Below are 23,084 nucleotides of genomic sequence, written 5' to 3' on the forward strand. Positions count from 1 at the left end.
ATTAGTAAAGGCATCAGCTACAAAGTATACGTTCGCTTATAAACAATTCTTAACATAGAATCAGTCTTTACAATACAAAAAATTGTATTGTTATTAAATAATAGTATGGAATCTCAGAAACCAGTTCATGATGTGGTAACGTACAATATTATGGTCGATAATAGGATTAGATATACTTTTAAAGTGTAAGATTCTCCAAAAACTATTTAGTTCCCCCCCCCCTTTTTTATGGGAAAAATACTGCTAATAATATATTCAATAAAATCGATGTGAAAACTTTGGCAGAGATATGTAACTTAGATCACATTGAGAGAACTATGGGATTTAAACCTTCATAACAAAATGGTACACCTCTAGGTAGAAATCTTTAACTGGTCCAAGTCTCCAAGCAACTTTAGGAGAGCCATACGCTACATGAGACTGTTACTTGTTTTCAGTAATGTGACCCTCCCCAGTCATATATGATATGACTGTTTTGACTGTATGTATTAATGTCTCTCATTGCTCTATAGGACAGTAAATGTGCAGAATTGTATAGCTTTGAAAATCCAGCAATTGCAAGGCTCGTGAAACGTACTGTCATCTCAGCTGTTCTCCTAACTGCTGCACTGTTAACAGTCCTTGGCAGCTGTGAGAATTCCTTGTCTGGAACAGGACCACCTGCCAATATTAAGGCTACGTAACGCCAACAGGCTGGCTCCTCCTGCAGACATTGCACAAACCCGTACTCGTCCGTACTTCATATAAACTACAACATGCAAGCTATAGTCTTCAAAACGTTCTTATGCACCCAACATGCAGGATGTTTCAGAGCAATATTAGCCTATTAAGTCCTGCTAAGTTTGAACTTTATAAAAGGACTGTTCACATTAGGCTTGGGTCATTTCTGTATTGTAGGTGTACTGGGTGCCTCCACAGCAGGTTCCATAAAAAATACCAGCATACTATGCTATTTTCTCCACTCATGCCAGACACCAGGATGGAATACCAATGCAATCATTTAAGTTCATGGGTTTCTAGGGTGCCGTTTGTGTCAGGATCCACTATGGAACAGTTTTTTTAGTTTTTTTTTTTATTATTGTTTTGCTCCAGTGATGAAGCAGAACGATGAAAAGTACATTGTTGGTGTAACCTAAAAAATTTGCTGTTATAATATATAATAGAAATTCCAGTTCCACTCCATTGCTCCATTAATAGTGGGATTTAATAGTTATAAATTACATTGTCTATTGATTCTGATTTATATGACATCCCATACTATGAGGGGGGGGGGGCAACACAAGAGTACCCTAAGATACCTGCATAACAGTAGAGTCAATTGAGTCTGCACAGGAACAAACATGAAAATAAATTTGTCTGGAAACATTTCATACTAGATAGGCTGGGTTCACAGCATTAAAGGGGTACTCCACTGCTAGACATCTTGGGGGAGATTTATCAAAACCTGTCCAGAGGAAAAGTTGACCAGTTGCCCATAGCAACCAATCAGATTGCTTCTTTCATTTTTGAAAAGGCCTCTGAAAATGAAAGAAGCGATCTGCTATGGGCAACTCAGCAACCTTTCCTCTGGACAGGTTTTGATAAATCTCCCCCTTTACCCTTATCCAAAGCCCTGGGATGGGTCGCAGCTCATGTGTTACATATACCCCCATTTACACGATGGAGGCAAAAATTGTGTCATTTTGGCACCCGCTATGGATATATGTGTCAGGGTTTGCTGGCTGGAATAGTTGAGATATCTGGGTTATTCCATTCAGCTGGATTTTATAAAAAGTATACTGCGCAGATTATTATTATTTTTATTATTTTTTACTATGGGATCCTATGAATGGCGGATGCGACTAAGTGGCATCCATTGTAGCTGTACATCAGACTTATACATCTGGTGTAAATATCAGACGGACACTGCTAATGCAGTGTGAACCCAGCCTTAAAATGGGCACTCTCATAAAAACTTATTTTTGCAATTGCACTTCTTATGGTAAATAAAAAATCTTTGTTTAAAAAATTTTTTTGTTTTCCATGTTCTATTTGTGTTTAAAAAAGTTGCCACTAGGTGTCTCCCTAATTGTCCAGACAACATTTCCCCCCATCTCTTGCACACACTTTGGACTACTAATGGCCTGGCAGAAGTCCAAAATCAGGAAATGCAGTCTGGAGTGAGGAGGGGTGTGTGTGCAGCATTAGCCAATCAGAGCTCATCTCACACACTGAACTGCTCTGGGCTGTGTGTAGCAGAGTGAGGGAGGAAGTTCTCCCCTGTATGGCTTCAGATGATGTCACAGCCTGCAGAGGAATGCCCCTTCCCAGTCTACGAATCTGAAGCTGAGCAGAAAATACAGAACAATATCAAGGTAGAAAAACAAAAAAATATAAAAATAAAGGCAGGGGTTGGTTTATCATGATGGGGCTGTGATATGGGAGATTATAAAATTTAACAAGATCATGAGAGGTACTCTTTAACATTGCAACATTTATAACTTTCAGTCCAGTCATTCATGTTGTATCCATTGATATAAGGATTATGCAAGGCATGAAAAGTGTGCAAGGTAACAAAAATGCAGACACAAGCATTACACGCAGAACTGTAACATTACCAGTAAGCGAGGGAGGGGTGTTCTTTAAGGGCTTGTGTAGGAAGTGCTGGCAACTTCTTTAAATCTGTTCTTGTTAGTTCATCACTAGGAGGAGAGAAATAAGAGGAGATCAGAATACATAACATAGTCACACGGATCTGACCTACACAGCTGTCAGAACTGCGCAGAGTGATGTCTCATTTCTCCGCCAGGTGTTACTGTCTTGAATGGCACAGAATAAAGTGACCCCCATCATCTGTTTAGAAGTTTGCTTTTAAAGATAAAACTGAGCCATACAGAAAGCCACAGAATGAGCAAATAAAGTATCTGTACTGTAAAAAAAAAAAAAAAAAAAAAAAAATAATTCTGCACTGTACTTTTCAGAGAGTATATTTAAAAGGGCAGATGTTCCCTCTAAATGTTTTTCTTCACTGAATATTATTTCTTTTTTTTATATCTCTTTCTTTTTACTTAGGTAACTCACAACACAGGTCTTGGCACTCACACATAGTCAAGACTTTATTTACACACCCACACACTGAGCTCATTGGATAGAAAAATGAGATGCAAAGGTGGAGTGTGTTATCAAATCATATCATAGGATGTTATTGAATTATAGTATTGTAATGTATTAACATATTACTGCAATTACTTCTTAAATATGGGTGCAGTACAATCTTGCCACTTAGTAAACAACAATTACGTTTTTGTTGGAATAATTACGTTTACGAGACAAGTAAAACAAACATAACCATGATGTTGTATTGGTTTCTATTACAATTCTATAGGTGAACGTGCCAGCCTAGTATTACCTCTTTATAATGATATTTATAACAGAGATAATTGAATGTCTTTATAATATGGGCATGTGAATGTGTAGAATATCGAGAACAGTGACTGTAGGACTAACTCATGGCCCCATGTGCTCTACTACTATTATGTGCACATGGGGCCATGTTTTAGGTTTCCTCTATTATGGTACAGCCCCAAAGCTTAGCTTTTACACTGGGGCCCAAAAGGTGCAAATTAGGCCAACCTCAAGTATACAATCTGACAGCTTTATACCCCCATACAATATAGATATTTTTTAAACAAGGGATTCTAAAATTAAGTCAATTATCAAAACACACACACACACAATCAAACATGGCAAGCTGCTGTATACTCTATAATACTTGCAATGATACTAACGTATATAATCCAGTATAAGCCGAGTTTTTCAGCCCGATTTTTCGTGCTGAAAACACCCCCCTCGGCTTATACTCGAGTGAACTCTCTGCCTATCAATCCCTTCATCAGTGGTCTTCAACCTGAGGACCTCCAGATGTTGTAAAACTACAACTCCCAGCAGGCTGCATGGACCGTCGGGTAGGCTGTCCATCTTCACTGGGGAGGCCCTCTTCTCCGCTCCGGCCCCAGACTAGTGACGTTGCCTTGACGACGACGCACAGGGATCGGACCAGCTCACCCTTCCTTCCCACCGGGCATGCTGGGAGTTGTAGTTTTGAAACATCTGGAGGTCCGCAGGTTGAAGACCACTGGATTGAAAGGCGGTGATGATGAAGGGGGGGGGGGGTGTGGGATGATGACGACAGGCGATGATGATGACAGGCGGTGATGATGAAGGGGGGGATGATGACAGGGTAATGATGAAAGGGGGGGAAGGATGACAGGCGGTGATGATGAAGGGGGGGATGATGAAGGGGGAGGGATGATGACAGGGTGATGATGACGGGGGTGTTAATGACGGGGGTCTGGATGATGACAGGGGGGATGATGACTTGGAGGGGATGATGTATTTCCCACCCTAGGCTTATAGTTGAGTCAATAACTTTTCCTGGGTTTTTGGGGTGAAATTAGGGGCCTCGGCTTATATACGGTATGTGGTAAATCAGGAAGTAAATCCATAAACTTTCCACATGTAAGACTGACTACTATGATCTAGGCACAGCGTAATGTGGATTTCTTCTAATATGTCCGGCAAAAAAAAATGAGCTATAAATATACTGAAAACCCAGTTTACTCTATAGACCTAGGCAAGCCCATGTCCTCTCTTACACACTGTGCGCAGTGTGAGCTTCTGTTCTTTTAAATAACAACCGAAAGCAAATTACAGTGGCAGCGCCAAGAGAAGCCTAAGGAGTGTAAACCAGTATGGATGAGAAAATATTGAAGACAAAAGACACCTTTGTGGCGCTTTACTTTGCAGCTTAAAGAATTCAGGTCCTTTTATACCTTCCCTATTGTTCCTTTATAGCATGTACCCTGTTATTATAGAACGGATATTAAAGGATCATACTTCAGTAGTACTATTAGTTTCTGTGCACACAAAAAATATGAAATATGCTGACTCGTTACTCTGTATTTGATGTTAGGATTTTATTGCAGAACTCTTGGTAACATGTGTCTTGTATCATGTTGATCTGGTCATATTTTGATGGAGTCTCCCTGGATTACTCGACTTATTTAATCCTCTTCACCATCCAGCATGGTCTTTTTAAGAGAAAATACCACTAACCCAGTGGTTTCCATAAACAAGCAACCCAAAGAATCCAAATGGGGCTACATTTATATGGCTATGTAGACTAGCATGCACCCAGGTCAAGACCTGGGGAAAAAAGTATAGGAACTCACCCAAGATTTCCACTCAAGGGCTGGTCCTGCTGGACTCCTGCTAATGGGAACCTGCTGCGGAAAAATAGCAGGAACTCCGTCCCCATGTGTTCCTGCAGGACTTGAGCCCCGTCTACACCCCTCCTCCAAGAGGGCAGGATGTTAGATTTTTTTTCTTCTCCTGTACTTTCTTAAAAGGGAAGTGCCTTCTATTTTACTTCTATTTTGTTGTCAAGTTTTAAAAGGAATTTTAGTGTGCCATTTAAAAGAAATATCTGGCGAGATTTATTTTAGCTGTGTTCATTATTTTTTGGAAGATGGGCAATGCCATTGCAGATACAAAACACTATGACTACCTTGATATATCATTATATTTTGTACTGGTTAGAGCGCAAATACTGAAATATTTTTTTTTTACTAATCTGTTTATACTGTATTTTCTTATTTAATTTTTTTTAGTCAATTTTTGCAGATTATTATAGGGGCCATATTGCCTGAAATTTCTGCACAGCATTAAGACATATGGTTTACAGCAAGCCCCTTGGACACAGGCAAAACAGACTGGAGTTGACCCTAACTTCTATGGGAGAGGTTTTTAGGCTTGCTTTGTGATGTGTGCAGAGTTCACTCCTTGGGGGAGGCTGAGATCTAAAAGGGGTATTCCAGGAAAAAACTTTTTTTTTTTTGTTTTTTGTTTTTTTATATCAACTGGCTCCAGAAAGTCAAACCGATTTGTAAATTACTTCTATTATAAAATCGTAATCCTTCCAGTAGTTATCAGCTGCTGAAGTTGAGTTGTTCCTTTCTGTCTGACAACAGCGCTCTCTGCTGACACCTCTGTCTGTCTCAGGAACTGTCCATAGCAAACCTCTAATGCTTTGGACAGTTCCTGAGACAAGCAGAGGTGTCAGCAGACTGCACTGTTGTCAAAAAGAAAAGAACAACTCAACTTCAGCTGCTGATATCTACTGGAAGGATTAAGATTTTTTAATAGAAGTAATTTACAAATCTGTTTAACTTTCTGGAGCCAGTTGATATAAAAATAAATAAATAAAAAAAACACTCAATTCTGTTAGGGGTCACCACACAAGACCTCAGATACAACTACCCTTAGGCCTACAGATAAGCATAAAACATAACATAAAAAACAAACAAAACATAACTTTTACTTATAAAATATTATAAGTGTAATTCTTATAATTTGTCTAAGTTGCATTTTCCCTTCTTTCGTATCAGCACAGTGCCAATTCAGCCTTGAGCTGGATGAGTCATTTGGGACAAACCTGTCACTAGTTATATACTGGCCAACAGTACATCCTTTTTAATAGGGTCGTCAAGCTTGTCCCTATCAACAAGCACAAGGAATATAGTTAAGGGAATTCTCTGTTTCTAAGGTAATCACAGGTTCTGCTGTGGGGATCCCCAGAAATCAGTTGTAATATGCTAAGGAGACTGGCTGAGTGTTTGATTCCCCTGCAGTTCCACCACAGAGAAAGTGAAGCATTAAAGGGGTACTTCCCCTCTTATCTTATTCCCTGCGGCACCCAAGACATCCGGTTTATTTTATGTTTGTTTAATAAATGGTCCTGCACAGGATCTTTCACTTTAACCTGGACGTCCTTGTCTTCATGATCAAGAGTCGCAGTGCCGGTATTTAAGGGTTCCTTTTTAACTCTACTCACCATATCCACAGGACGACCTGGGTCGTTTCCTGCAACCCACTGGCTTGTCATGGACTCATCATTGAGGATACCCCGCTATATAGGGGTTACATGCCTGTTATTTCTACCTTGAGGTGAGCGGCCATCTATAAGCCCTGTGGGGACATTTCCCACTCCCCGCACCTCCCATGTATATCCTGGGGTAATACACGAGGCACCGCTTGTCGGTCTCTTTTACTTTCTTCTATTTAATAGATCAATTGCTTTTCTACTGTCCCTATTGTGTGTGCGTGAGATAAGGAAATTAGATTGTTAGCCTTGTTGAAGGCAGGGACTGTATACAGCTATGCAAAATATGCTATATAAGCAACATGACATGGAGAAATCTTTAAGATGTTATTTTCTAGTGCACGATAGTGTGATGTATACAGGGACGGCACTGTAACCCTCCATACTTGTCCATACAGCTAGATTATGCGCATATGTTTATACAATAGGACACAGGTTTCGTTTTGGAAACAAGTGAGCTGTGGGCTTCCTCCCCTTGTAAATCCAGCTTAATGTTCGCATGCGGACACCTCTTTCATCTCTCGTCCTTCACTTTTTACTTTACAATCTCTTGTATTTTGTGTTTCCAGGAGTGCTGAGCCAAAAAGCTGAATCTGTTTAGACAGTTTATAGACTGTTGCTTAGGCAAATAGTACTAATGCTTATACGAGTCTATTCTGCCACAATATCTGCACTGTTTTCTATCAATGTTTTAATAAGCATGCACACAATGTACGTAAACATAGCCACTCTTGGAAATAGAACACTATATACACACACACACGACTACTAGCAGACATCAATATACCAAAACATAGTACAAAACTCTGCACCCAAACACCTATAACTGCTGAAATAAACCGCAAGAGACGGTCAATAGAAGTATTGGAGGGGCAAGCTGTGCATAACTAGCTTGCCCCCTGACTGGTGAGCAGTTAAGGGGTTAAGAAATATAAAGGCAAGGTTTTTAGCCCCCTCCCCCGCCTGTAAAAACTTGTATGTAACTATAGTGGTATGTCCCATGGGTGGGGGGGAAGGAGTGCACCAATCAGGGGTTTAATAGTTTACCGGGCTTTCAGGGGCCCTCCCCTGGGTATTTATAGCTGTGGTGCCTCCCTTCCCCCCCTCAATCTGCCCAGGACCCAGAGTTTTGCCCTCCCTCCCTCCCTTTTTTGTATCTCTGTTTATTGTAAGTCACAGCTTGGCGGTAAGAAGACGGTGAAAGCGGGGTCAACCCGGGGTAGACCTCCACACAGGACAGTGTGGCAGCACCTCTCGGGTTGGCAAGAAGCCAATCGGTGTCTTTGTTACAGTTAAATTGTTATTTATATAAGTAATTTTATAAATAAAGCTGTGGCCGATCCCCACCCATAAAAAAGTTGAATTGTTGTTGTGTCAGTTATTATTTAATTAATTATTGTAATAAGGGGGAGGGGTAGTTATAGCCTGCTAGGAGCTAATTGGGTCTCAACAGTCTCATAAGCTCTTTATAACTATCATAAAATATAACATCCTGATGTCAAAATGAGAACATACTGGGAGCCAAACAAAGAGAGACTATGCAGATATTCATAACTGCCATAACTAGCAAATACACCAACGTGGGGTAGTTTTGGCATATGTAACAGAAGCCTATGCATAGAGACAGCCCAACTGAAATATTTTCCTGACGCCCATACCACACTTCCCCTCTGCCGGAATAAGGGTAACAAAAGCCTATGGTGTTCTCTCGGGTGGAAAAGTGTGGAGTAACAATAGGCGCCCTTTGGCCAATTACAGGTAGACTGCTAGGATTGCCTATACTCTGACTATACATTGCCTATACCAGTTTTTCCCAAGGGGTGTGCCTCCAGTTGTTGCAAAAACTACAACTCCCAGCATGCCGTTGGCATGTTCAACAACTGGAGGCACACTGCTTGGGAAACACTGGCCTATACAATGTAATGTGTGAGACAGTCATACAAACAGTCAGCGGAATCTTTTGAAGTACTTATTCTTATGTACACGGAACTCACTAGGTGTTTAGGTAGGATGATATGAGTAGGGCAGAGTTACAACATTTTCCCGCCATTTACCCGTAGTCAAAAAATATATTACCCAATCACCTCTAGGCTACAACCAGTCGTCATTTTGAAAGCCCAATTGCTCTGACATCATATTACTTTTTATTTAGTCTAGGAGAGCAAGAAATGGGTATCTTCATGCTTCACATGTCTTATCCACATCCATAAGAGTTGTCAGGATTTACAGCAATATTAAATGAATAAATAAATGCATATTGTATCTCCAGCTTCTGGAGACTGAAAAGAGGGAAATAGATAGATACAGTATGTGGAAATTTGGGCAGGTCTTGGTGCATCAGTGTGTGGTGTCCCAGTACAGGACCTTGTCCTGTCCCTTGTATTAAGTCTCCTCAGGTAGAGCTCCTCCATATCCACAGGGCTCTCATGCAGGGCTTGCCCCTTGGTCGCCTCAGATAATTGTATTTACATGTATATTATTTAATGTATAGGTATCATAAATGTATAGGACCTTCCCAGGTCATGTGATCTACAGTTGTGAATGTACATATGCTTAAGGACCTTCCTGGGTCATGTGATGTCCCCAAGTACACTGGGTTCAGGACTTACAGGTTTGCTGGCCAATGAGCTTAGTCCAGCCCCTTAATATATAAAGGGCTGTAGTCTGTAAATCCTCTCTCTTGGTTCCTGCTCTTAGTTCCAGACTATCAAGCAAGCACAATCCGCAAATCAGCATATCTTCAATCTCAACTAGGCCAAAGCCTAAAGAACCAGCAGCCACTAAAACCGTGAGTTATAAAGATCAACCTACAAATCCTGTGTGACTACTATTCCACTCAAATCTTATAATTCGTAGCACAGTGGCCTGCTTAAAGCTCATTACTATCAGTCCCAGCAAAGCCTGTGAGGAACCTGCATCCCGGTTACCTCAGGAGAAACTGTTTAATTGTAAAGACTGTTGCATAAAAGTTCAAGTAAATGTTTCCAGTTATCTCATAAAATCTGCTGTGGACATACCGTTTATTATCCCTGCCGTTTGTGGGCCGGTTGGCAGCAGGATCCTCAATACTAATCAAACCGCACCCTGGCGTCACAACAATTAAGGGTTAATACCACCAGACCCTTCATTCACCATTGCAACACCCCATTCACCACAAGTGACTACCACAAAGGCATCCTTCAATGGTGCCTCCCCTTATAGGCATCCTGCAACAATACCCTCCTTTGGCATTTTGGAACAGTGACCCACCACCAAGGCTTCCTGAAATAGTGTGTACCTCCTTATAAGCATCCTGCAACAGTGCCTGCCCCTCGAAAGGCATTTTGCAACAGTGACACCACCTCAAAGGCAGGCTGCAATAGTGCCTCCCCCTTATAGGCATCCTGCAACAGTGCCCCCCCCCATAGGCATTTTGCCACACTGACCCACCATAAAGGCATCCTGCAATAGTGCCCTAGTATAAGGAATCCTGCTACAGTAAAAAGAATTAGGAAGATGTTTGTGACAGAAGCATGGCCTAAGGGCCACACATACTCCACTAAACTATGGGTAGAAATAAAAAGCACAACCCTTGTACATTAACTCATAACCTATTGACAAGAATCTGTAGATTTGTGTATTCTTGAATTTCTGAAGCTTCTTGTTCCGGTCCTTGCCCGAGCAATCACTATCTGAAATATAAGTAGTAGGTATAAATGTATACATGGCAATACGTTCCCTGCTTAACCATTTCTGTAGTCAAGCTTGAACATGTGTCTCCAACAAGTCTGTTGCATTCATTGATCTTTCCTACAATCACACGTGACACACAATGTGGTATTTTAGGTTAAAATCCAACAAATGCTTATCACGGTTCTCAAAGCATGTTGTGTCTGACTTGGCAGGGAAATTCACAACATTCTTTGTTATTCTACTTTTTTTTCATATGGAAATAATTTTTTTGCCTGGAAAACCTTGGCTATTGTATTGTTTACTGTACACCAGTAGATTTTTTTCCCCTTATAGCTGATGGGATTCTCTTCTAGTTCTAAAGAATGTTGCTTAAAATTATATTTGACGAGACCGACATATATTCCACATTACTAGAGTCATAATCTTTCTTTATATTTAAAAGCTGAACAACATTGTTACATTGTGTCTAGTACTACAGGAATCCCTAAAGAGAGAAATAGACCTGATATTTTGGTTGTACATATTACAACCTTAAAGGGTCACTCTCATTAAAACTAATTTTTGCTATTGCACTCCTTATGGTAAATAAAAAATATTTCTAATATACTTTGTTTTAAAAAAAAAAAAAAAAGAAGTTTTCTATGTTTTACTTGTGCTTAAAAAAGCTCAAGAGCACATTTTCCCCCCATCTCATACACAGACTTTGGACCGAAGCCCAAACACAGAAAGTGCAGCCTGGAGTGCTGGGGGGGGGGGGGGTGTCCCCAACCAACAGCATATGGCAGTTAAGTGTGAGATGAGCTATGATTGGATGAGGCTGGACACACCCCCTTCAGCACTCCAGGCTGCACTTTCTGTGTTTGGGCTTCGGTCCAAAGTCTGTGGATGAGATGGGGGGAAAATGTGCTCTTACGCTTTGAAATAAACCGGTTGTAGCCTCTGAGCGCTCCTGAAGTCCACAAGACGCCGACCCGCGATCCCTTCTAGCCGGGAACATTGATGCCAGTGCTGCGGTGAGTGAATGCTACATTCTTCTATTGTTACATTTTGAGACTTTACCTAGTTGCATGCACCCCGCAGGTATTACGGAGTAACTGGACCCTGACAAGTGCCGCAGACTCCTCGTACCGGTACTACTCATATACAGAGTTGCTCTCCTTCTGTTTCTTTCTCCCTTTGCGTGATAGATTTGTTGATTACTTCTATTAAAAAATCTTAATCCTTCCAGTAATTATTAGCTGCTGAATACAACAGAGAAAATTCTTTTCTTTTTAGAACACAGAGCTCTCTGCTGACATCACGAGCACAGTGCTCTCTGTGCTCATGATGTGCATTTTAAGAACTGTACAGAGTAGGAGAAAATCCCCATAGCAAACATATGTTGCTCTGAACAATTCCTAAAATGGACAGAGATGTCAGCAGAGAGCACTATGCTCGTGATGTCAGCAGAGAGCACTGTGTTCCAAAAAGAAAATAATTTCCTCTGTAGTATACAGTCTCTAATAAGTACTGGAAGGATTAAGAATTTTTAATAGAAGTAATATACAAATCTGTTTAACTTTCTGGCACCAGTTGATAAAAAAAAAAAAAAAAAAAAAAGTTTTCCACCGGAGTACCCCTTTAACACCATAAATCTGCAAGTACAGACAATTGATACTGATAAGTCATATAGATAAGTTGTCCTTTACGATCAGATATCATTGTGAGAATAACTTTAAAAAAATGAAATACTCAAATTATACAGCACTCACTGTATTCTTTACAAGGTGAATAGACCTAGTATTTACAGCTGCTGACCAGTGTTCCAGTACAACTCACAGCTGCTACCAGAAGTTCTTCCGCTCCATGCTTCTGCTAACTGGTGACCTAATGTGTTTCCTGCATAACAGCATAATAAACAAGGTTTGTGTGATTTCACACCACACATGGAGACATCGAGCATTAACCCCTTACAGAGCCAGTTTCATTATTGCATTTCGTTTTTTCCTCCTTGACTACTAAGAGCCATCACTCTTTACTCTTCAGACCCATGGGAGGGCTTGTTTTGTGCGCAACAAATTGTATTTTGCAATGACATCACTCATTTTACCATAAAATGGCACAACCAAGAAAAATTTAATTTGTGTGGGGAGATTGAAAAACAATAGAAAAACTAAATGTTGCTGATTTTGGAGGGTTTCGTTTTCACGCTGTACATTTTATGGTAAAACTGCCATGTTTTCATTATTCTGTGGTCAATACAATTACAATGATTCCCATGTTTACATGCTTTTCTATTACTGTACTGCTTTTGTAAAAATATTTTTTTTTTTACAAAATGATTATGTTTAAAATTGCCCTATTTGGACCACCTATAACTTTCAAATTTCCGTATTAGGGCTAATTTTTTTCTGCCATGATCTGTAGTTTTTTAATGTTACCACTTTTGCGTATGTGTAACTTTTAAAGGCATACTGTCAGCCAGTTCAACCACACTAAACCCAATACACTGGATTATAGTGTGGGTGAACAGGTGTCACTTACTTTTTTAGGTTTTCTTACTGCCGAGTTGTCATTCACTAAAGTTCCGTAATTTTAGCGCTCTGAAGGAGGGTCCCCGCCGGCAGCCTTGCTTTGGGTTCCAGAGGAAGGGGCCTTAGCCCGCCGCCCTTGTTTGCATATTCATTTCCTACCTGAGCGCAGCGCTCTGTCTACAGAGCGCATGCAATGAAGATTTTACACAGCTCTCACTGATGACAAGAGAGTTGTGCGTCAGGAGAGCACTCTACACAGTGTAACTGCGCATGTGCCGGTCCCTCGCTACAACCGGAAGTACCTCTTTCGGGAGTCTCGCTACTCCCGACTTCCAGGAGTAAATAACTTTTTTTCTAAAATGGGGAAAAATGGCCGATTTCAATCTTTATTGGGGGGAGGGGCTTTATCAATTTTTTTTACCTTTGTTTTTACTATTTATTTTTACATTTTTTATGTCACTACAGGGGACTATTCATAGCAATCTATTGATTGCCAATACTGTTTAGTGCTATGCATAGGCATTACCCTGATCTGTATAATCGGCAATCTACTTGTATGCTCTGCCACAAGAGAGCAGAAGATCCCCTGAGTAGCAAGAGACAGGTGAGGAAACCTTCGGCTGCCATCTTTCTCATTGTCCTGGTGCCCAAGGTATCAGGGCAACAGGACGTACATATTCGTCTACTGTCCTTAAAGGAGAACTATCATGCAATCTCCTGAACTGCACCCTGGCAGTCCTCAGGAATGGAGTGTGTCGGGGAGAGACAGAGATACCTGAATGGTGTAACTGCAGTTAAAGGGGTATTCTCTTCTTAGAAATGTATGGCATATCCACAGGATATACCATAAATGTCTGTTGTGTGCAGGTCCCAGAGTAAGTCAGTCCACTCAATTGTTTTCAAAATCATGTCTGGTCACTGCAACCAGGCTGGATGAGGCCATCTATTAGTTATTTATGGCATATCCTGTGGTAAAAAAACCCTCCAGACTCCAAAAGGACTTAGATCGGTGCAGAATGGATGGGAGCAATATAGACAAAGGTCGAAAAAGACGCCTGTTCCGGCGTTGAAGCGCGTTGTTCCAGAATAAATCGACCTTTGTCTATATTGCTCCCATCCATTCTGCGCCGATCTAAGTCCTTTTGGAGTCTGGAGGTTTTTGTTACAATTGGTACACCGTTGCGGTGGTGGGACTGGCTGCATTTTGGACTACTCTCTACCAGTGCTGTGCCTGGGCCTCTAAGCACAACTTACGGGGTAAGCGCTGCCATTAATTATCGGTACAGCTTGCCTACTCTTTTAATGCACTATGGAGCGCTTCTTGTGTTTTTCTACAGGCATATCCTGTGGAGAAGGGAATACCCTTTAAGCCCATTATTCCACCATTCTCTGGATGCTACGGGAAACAGGCAATTCACTCTGGTGTGGCACTGGGTGATGACCTTTGTTGCTGCAGAGTTGTGGCTGTGGGGTGGCATGGACCAGGGCCTAGGGGCTTGAGATTGCAGAAGTGGGGTTGCTCGATAAAATTAGTTAATCTCTCTATGGGCACTGGTGTTGCAGCGATGGTGCAGATGGTGGTCACTGCTCAGTGCCATGCCATTTCAGTTGGAGACCCACTTGAATTAGGTATCCAAGAAGTGGCAAGTGGGCTTATACAGTTTGATCAAAATGCAAATTAACTACCTGATAGTGTGTATGAATAGTTAGGATGTCCAGCTATGTCTTGTTTTCTAACTTTGTAGGATATAAGGGCAATTGTTTGGTGGGGTCCTCACACTAAAGAGAAGTGACATAGAAGGAACACTATGATTACTAGTGATTTTCTTTCTTTCTAAGAGGTATAACAAGAGAATGGCACAGCCCAGAGAAGATTCTGGTCCCAGATGTTGTCCTGTATTATTATCATTAACATCCTACAAGGTGATCATGCTTGCCTGTATTCTGCCTATTGCTCTGATGGACCAGGCTATGGAGTCTGATGACTAAAGACAGCCTTATCTATCTATTCCCAAAAAAGACACAGACAACCAGAACATAACTCTAGAAAAGGATCTGGTTTACTTGGATACTTAAAATACAAGCTTAGTGTTATTATAACAGCAATTCAGCACTTGGCGCAGACTCTGGGTTAATCCTTGCTATGTAAACAGCAATGTGGAATGTTACCTGGGATTAAGACGTAGAAAGCATTTGCAGTTGTTCCTACACGTGGCTGTGTACAGGTGATGATGTTGTAGAGTACAGAAATGCTGAGCAGTGCAGAAAATGCTGAGCATGTATAACAGAGGGTTAAAGGGGTATGCCAGGAATTTTTTTTTGATATATCAACTGGTTCCAGAAAGTTAAACAGATTTGTAAATTACTTCTATTAAAAAATCTTAATCCTTTCAGTACTTATGAGCTTCTGAAGTTAAGGTTGTTCTTTTCTGTCTAAGTAATCTCTGATGACACGTGTCTCGGGAAACGCCCAGTTTAGAAGCAAATTCCCATAGCAAACCTCTTCTAAACTGGGTGGTTCCTGAGACAGGTGTCATCAGAGATTACTTAGACAGAAAAGAACAACCTAAACTTCAGAAGCTCATAAGTACTGAAAGGATTAAGATTTTTTAATAGAAGTAATTTACAAATCTGTTTAACTTTCTGGAGCCAGTTGATATATAAAAAAAAGTTTTTTCCTGGATAACCCCTTAAAGGTGTACTCCGCCCCTAGACATCCTATCCCCTATGCAAAGGATAGAGGATAAGATGTCTGATCGCGGGGGGCCCGCCACTGGGAACCCCGCAATCTCCTGCAGCACCCCCTGTCATCTGCTGCACAGAGCGAAGTTCGCTCCGTGCAGCAGATGACAGGGGGTGCTGCAGGAGAGATCACAAGGTTTCCCAGCGGCGGGTCCCCCGCGATCAGACATCTTATCCCCTATCCTTTGCATAGGGAAAAGGATGTCTAGGGGCGGAGTACCCCTTTAAATCCTGAGCTCCATGCATAAATGTCAAAGGGTCTGAAATCCTCAATATTTGTGAATTGTCTTCACAAATGCAATGAAGGATACAACCTTACTGCATTGTTTGTCAACAAGCCTGCTTAGTATTTCCAATAGCAAATTATAAATGCAGCTCGGGAGTATCATACTCCAGGATCGGCGTCAGTAATACAATGCATGTTTTAAAGAAACTCAACTTTGTATGTACACGATATCTGTATATAAAAATATGGTGTCCAGAGATGCACATATGTCTTAGGAACCCCTCCTCCACAAGGTTTACATGAGTTTGAACTGTTTTCACCCGATCAGTTGTCAGAACTAAAAACTATATTAATTTATATGAAAGATTTCTTTTCACTATAGTTCGAGGGCAATTATTTTGTTATGGATTTTTACATGAAACAGCTTAAACGGGCAGACACTTGTTAAAACCTGGTGAGCCAGGAAACGGTCCTGGCATTTGTCCAGCACCTGGAGCTATGAGTCGATCTTCCATTACTTGCCACAGACTGCAGAGTGTGTACATATAAACACCCAAATAAAGCGTATAGTGTGTGCGCGTTATTGTTTCTATAGGGTCTTGTTTTGCGCAATCTACTTTCCTAGCTCATGTTTCACTAAGAGATTAATCCGACAAATCAGGTATCTCTTTCCATTGCTTATTAAACACACTTACAGCTTTCCTTAAAAGGCTTTCTGTGTGTCTGCACATGGGAAACATAACCCCCCCACCCCATATGGCATAAGATGTAACAGAAAGATTAAAGGCATATTACATTTCTTGGCCTGCCCTGCTGATTTTCTTAACCCATTCATTGCTGGACATGTGAAACCAAATCCAAGTTAAGAACATACGTTTATATTCGACCACTCTGCTTACGGTACTTTTCCCCGATTATTCTGTCAGATGTGTGTTTATAGTGCTGCAGAGTGTTGAGATTACATATTCATGCCTTAGTCGGTGAAGACAGTAAAACAGATCTGGCTAATCTCCAAAGTAATTGGAGAACATGATTTATTCTTATTTATCTCATTTTCCTACAATGCAGTTGTCATCAGGACTAGTTATACTACTAACAACATAAAAACGATGGAAAAAAGGGTTAATATTAGTGATCAACGGAGCTACTGCCATTAAAAACAAATAGTTATGATTAAGCAAAAAAAAAAAAATTGCAGAAAATAAGATAGTGGATGTCAAGAAAACCAGCAAAGCTGCCCTTTGGCGTAGCTGAACCAGATTAAATCACCAAAAAACTTTGTATTCAGCGTTTTTTTTTTTTTACAGTCAAAATATTTTTCTAGGGGAAATTATTCTGATTGTATAAAAATTAGTAGAGGATTTTTTTTGGTCCACTGGTAATATTTATATTTCTTACTTAAAACAAGGACAGTTTTGAATGTATTTCATTTGTAAAAATGCGTCTGCATAATCGTGAACCATTTTAACATAAATGTGCTTTATGTAAGTCTATAGGAAAGTGGTTGACTGTGCACCCTATATGTAAAAATACGTGTGAACCTAGCCTTAGAGTGGCGCTGCTTAAATTCAGCATGGTGCTGACTGGCTGTTCAGACAACTGGTTGCCTGAGCCTAAAGGGAAAGGTGTTGCGTTTCACATATTTCTTCTTTTATTAGTATTCTTTTTTAGAACAACAACCTACTAGACGGCATCAAAATCCAACCTATTAAAAGGAAGACTGCCACGATTTTGGCAAAATTGAACTACTGCTATTGGTAAATTGAGGACGTAATTGGGTAATGAAGTCTGTCTTTGGTATCTCAATGTGCTGTATCATTGTCCTGTTATTTTTCTTTATTCTAAATGCAAATGAGCATTTTTATGTGTACCAGGGGGAATGACTGTACCTCTAAGAGTATCGCTATGCCCTCCTGGACCCCTCCCATCTTTTCCTATAAATAAGCTTGACCTAGAAGAATGGGGAGGAGAAAATGGGAGAGGTGGCTGGGTGGCCATAGCAGTGCTGCTAGAGATATAGCCACACCCACCGTGCACAAAACAGCTCACCAGTGGTTGAATTTTGCCAAAACTGGTGGAAGACTTGCACGTTTTAAGGGTGGGTTTTAGGTTTGTCGAAAACTCTAAAGGGGTACTCTGGTAGAATTATTTATTTTTTTAAATCAATTGATGCCAGAAAGTTAAACAGATTTGTAAATGACTTCTATTTAATAATCTTAATGTTTTTAAACTTTTAACTGTGGAAGCTAAGGCAGGTCCATGGTTAACGTGTCCTTAAAGTATCCACAGAGACTGTCATCCATCACAGGCCATGAAAGGAATAACTTTGCAAACTGCATTTATATAAATGGCTGAGTTCCCTGGTTCCAAGATGAAATATGATACAAGGAATATGAGAGGGAAGCTTAAGGTCGGACCCCTAAGGTTTTTCCTTTTAAAGTACAGGAATCAGGGCTTGAAAATTATTATACTGAAATCATAACCAGCTGGGTATTCCTCAGAAAGGAAAAGGTTAAATAATGAGAAACTCTGCGGCATATGATATTTCCGAGCTCCTGTTAACAACTGCATTTCACATGCTGGAGGAACAACAGATCTCTTGGAAGAAGTCATGATTGAAAACAGAAACAATTGCTTATTATGTGGAAAGCATCTAATGGTAATTATATATTATTATACATAATAGAAAGCAAGGTCTGCTGTATGGTTTACTGCAATGCTATATGCTAAGATGTGGAGAGCCCACAGCAAAGATGGCAAGATCTGTACCTCTGCACGTAACATCATCCTTTTTAAGTAATAAAGAGGCAGATACCACATACAAGGGAGACAGCAAATGCACTGCAAAATTACTGACACAGTCTATGATAAGTCCTCATATGTATATGTACAATATCGGCAACGACTTTAGACAATATGGTAATGCCATGACTTGTACCAGCCTGCAGCCCATGTAAACATTGATGAGACTGTGGCCCATTCAAACAGCTGATCGGTGAGGGTTCTCACAGCTCCCACTGATATCATATTGATGGACTACCCTATGGATAGGCAATTCATTTTAAAGGCTGAACAACAATTTAACCACTAGTAACTTTAAAGGAGTTGTCTGGTAAAAAAAATATCTTATTCCCTATCCTGAGGATAGAGGATAAGTATTTGATTGGGTGGGGGTATCTTCGCAGGGTTCCAGCGGTAGGACCCACATCTGATCAGATACTTATCCCCTATCCTGTGGACAACCCCTTTAAGAACATGAAAATGTAATATTTTTTTCCTTCTTATTATTCCTAAAGGATAATTCCCTTTTGGACTTTTATGGCATATCCACAGGATAGATAAATGGGGATTGGACTGCTGAAACACACAACCATTAACATAAATGGAAGTTATACAAATAGCAAAAAACTGCCACTTTAGCTGTTTTCTTGCTTCCCAACTACCTCTGGAAGAGGGGGCCAAGGACCTATCTTGCGATAGGTTTAGGTACCAGAGGTTGGACCAACAGCTATTGAACATTTATGGCAGATCCTGTTGATATGTCATTAACGTCCAAATGGAAATGCTTCTTTAATGTAAGTTCTACTGTCTTTTACTTAGGACAATTCAGTATATGTTTTAGCTTTTCAGATAGGATTTTTATTTTCTTTTTAAAAATGAACTTTAGAATTTAAACCATAGTTGACCATTCTGAAGTCAGACATTACCCGGAATTGTGCCACCATTACGGAGATACATGCTGTATTAGCTTTCATTTATAAAATGTAAATGGTCAGCTTTGCACAATGAAAGCAGGATCCAGCATATCTAGCTTCCCTGCCTCCGTTCCCTCTGCTCCCATATGCCTGCCCACCTCGTGCTCACATGTGTTCCATAAATATTCACGAGGTGGACGGACATATTGGAGCAGAGGGGAAGGAGGTAGGGAAGCTCTGTATGCCAGCTCCTGCCTCCATTGCGTAAATTTACATATTAGCAATGGAGGCTAATACTGCATGTATCATTTTAATCCAGTTCACCTGGATTTAGTGCTGGGGAACCAGCTGTCACTTTTCTATTAAAGTTGGTTTGCTTTAAACGGTTTTATGCCCTGACGGTGGCATCCCACGGCCTACGTCAGGGGGTACAGCAAGTACCCCACTGCGGCAGCTGGAGTACAGAAGCAGAACACCGCTGTGTGTGTGAGTGATTGACTCTACCTGTCACTCACTCACAAGATGCCGGGAGAGGAAGAGGAAAGAAGGCCTGAGGGAGCCGCCGGGAAAGAAGAAAGATCCGCAGGAGGTAAGTATGTCGGGCAGGCTGGGGGGCAGGCTTCGCCTAACTAATGTGGGGAAACTTCTGCCATGCTAATGTGGGGGAACATCTGTCATGGTAATGTGGGGAGGACATCTGCCATGCTAATGCATCAATGACCTGGCACGGGGGGGGGGGGGGGGTAATTAAAATGGCAGATGGGGATCAGAGTGGCCACCTCAATACCTAATCTGATCCCCCTGTGCCATTTTAATCCCCCCCCAATCCACCATTTAAATTCCCACCCCCCACCCATTGATCCTCCCTGTACCATTTCAATCCCCCCTCTGATCCCCCTGTGTGATTTCAAAAAGTTATATATATAAAAAAAAAAAATCTGGAATGTAAAATAGTAGATGTGGGGTAGTTTTTGTTGGCTATGTTTTTATTGGGGGGGGGGGGGGGGGTGCAGCATTTCTCTTTTGGACCCAGGCAGCACAATGTCTTGGGCCGGCCCTGGCTCTGGCTCACTGTTCTAAAGCGGCACCGTGGCCTTAAAAACAGTGAGCCTGCGACCGGGACTGACGGGGACAGTCCAGGCCGCTGCAGCAAAGAAGAACCTGAAATCACGGATGGCCAGGTGAGTGTGTCTCTAAGTGTATCTTTCTGTTAGTGTGTGTCTGTACTTGTATATCTGTAGTGTGTGTCTGTACGTGCATGCCTGTAAGTGTGTGTCTGTAAGTATCTGTCTGTTAGTGTGTGTCTAAGTGTATCTGTATGTTAGTGTGTGTCTGTTAGTGTGTGTGTGTGTCTGTTAGTGTGTGTGTGTCAGTGTGTGTGTGTCTGTTAGTGTGTGTGTGTGTGTCAGTTAGTGTGTGTGTGTCAGTTAGTGTGTGTGTGTCAGTTAGTGTGTGTGTGTCAGTTAGTGTGTGTGTGTCAGTTAGTGTGTGTGTGTCAGTTAGTGTGTGTGTGTCAGTTAGTGTGTGTCAGTTAGTGTGTGTCTGTTAGTGTGTGTCTGTTAGTGTGTGTCTGTTAGTGTGTGTCTGTTAGTGTGTGTCTGTTAGTGTGTGTCTGTTAGTGTGTGTCTGTTAGTGTGTGTCTGTTAGTGTGTGTCTGTTAGTGTGTGTCTGTTAGTGTGTGTCTGTTAGTGTGTGTCTGTTAGTGTGTGTCTGTTAGTGTGTGTCTGTTAGTGTGTGTCTGTTAGTGTGTGTCTGTTAGTGTGTGTCTGTTAGTGTGTGTCTGTAGTGTTTGTCTGTAAGTGTATGTCTGTAGTGTGTGTCTGTAAGTGTATGTCTGTAGTGTGTGTCTATAAGTGTATGTCTGTTAATGTGTGTCTGTGCTTGCCTAGGGTCCAATCAAAATTAAAGACAGCCCTGGCTTTATCTCCAGCAAGGTTCTCTGCATGCTGCCATCTCTCAGCATGAGGAATGTAAACAGAGCTAAAAGTCAGCAGGTTGTCTATAATCCTGAAATATAGGACTCTCTTGAACCGACTTGTGTTGTTTTTCTTGTGATCAATTTACTAAATACACTCAGTCAGTCGTGCATAGAAAAGAAGAACAAATTGATTTGAAGTCCTGCATGTCTTGCCTATCTAAGCCTGTGACACTCATCTTTCCTTGATGTTTCTTTTATAACATACTAGCTGAGTACCCGGCATTACCCAGTTTTTCCTTCCTAATCCTTGTTGGAGAGGAAAACAAACAAAGGAGGAAGCTTTTGATTTCATATCCCATCCTCATATATTGTTGTCATATCCCAACCTCATATCCCGTCCCCATATCCCGACCTCCTATCCTGTCCCCATATCCCAATCTCCTATCCTGTCCCCATATCCCAACCTCCTATCCTGTCCCCATGTCCGTCTCCATATCCGGTCCTCAGGTGGGACTGATTTGTGATGAAGGTATTGTAAGCTGAAAATAGAAGGGGACGTGGCTTTGTAGGACTAGGGGTGATTTGCAAGCCAGACCAATGCACAAAAAGGATAGAGAATAAAAGGAGTGGAGCTTAAACCGTAGGCGTGTTTTTGTGAGATGGGGTGTGTCTTGCAAGCCAGACTGACACATTCACCAGGAGAAGCGGAGCGGAGCTTGTGGAGTGAGGTACTAGAAGTCCCATATACTTGCATGGGACTTGAAACAAAAACCCATCTTTTATATAAGGGTGTAGGCAAGAGTTAATTTAACTATCATATATTTTTATTTGACATATAAGTAATATGTGTACCAGGTATTATTGAAATATCTCCAGCCGTACGGAAGTTATGTGGGAACATACATTTCCCATAGGTTTGCATTGGACTTTAAACAAAAACCCTGATCCTCACAAATGGGGGTAGTTAAGGGTTAAATTAACTATCCTATATTTTAAGTGGACATATAAGTAACATGTGACCAAGTATTATCGAAATATCTCCAGCCGTTTGGAAGTTATGCAGTAACATATTTCCCAAAGACTTGTATGGGACTTTAAACAAAAACCCCGACCCTGGCAAATGGGGGTGAGTAAGGGTTAAATCACCTATCCTATGTTTTTTGTTGACATATAAGTAACATGTGTGCCAGGTTTCATGTTAGCAGTTTGGACGTGATTGTGGAACATACACACATACACACATTGGGGGAAATTTAGCAAACCCTGTGCAAAGGAAATGTTTCCCAGTTGCCCATAACAACCAATCAGATCGCTTCTTTCATTTTGCAGAGGCCTTGTTAAAAATGAAAGAAGCGATCTGATTGGTTGCTATGGGCAACTGGTCAACTTTTCCTGGGGA

The 23,084-nt window shown here is 41.1% G+C and overlaps 1 protein-coding gene across 6 annotated transcripts in view; it reads right to left on the bottom strand.

Moving 5' to 3' along the window:
* Positions 1-23,084, bottom strand: part of FRMD4A (FERM domain containing 4A) — a 435,019-nt gene that overhangs the window by 67,633 nt on the left and 344,302 nt on the right. For all 6 annotated transcript variants that reach the window (XM_056573366.1, XM_056573365.1, XM_056573364.1 and 3 more), the window contains one exon: positions 2,598-2,681. In XM_056573366.1, coding sequence (XP_056429341.1) covers positions 2,598-2,681 — 84 coding nt within the window. The remainder of the gene's footprint in view (positions 1-2,597; positions 2,682-23,084) is intronic.

This window comes from Hyla sarda, chromosome 4 (assembly GCF_029499605.1).
Source record: "Hyla sarda isolate aHylSar1 chromosome 4, aHylSar1.hap1, whole genome shotgun sequence".
Classification (NCBI taxonomy): Eukaryota; Metazoa; Chordata; class Amphibia; order Anura; family Hylidae; genus Hyla; species Hyla sarda.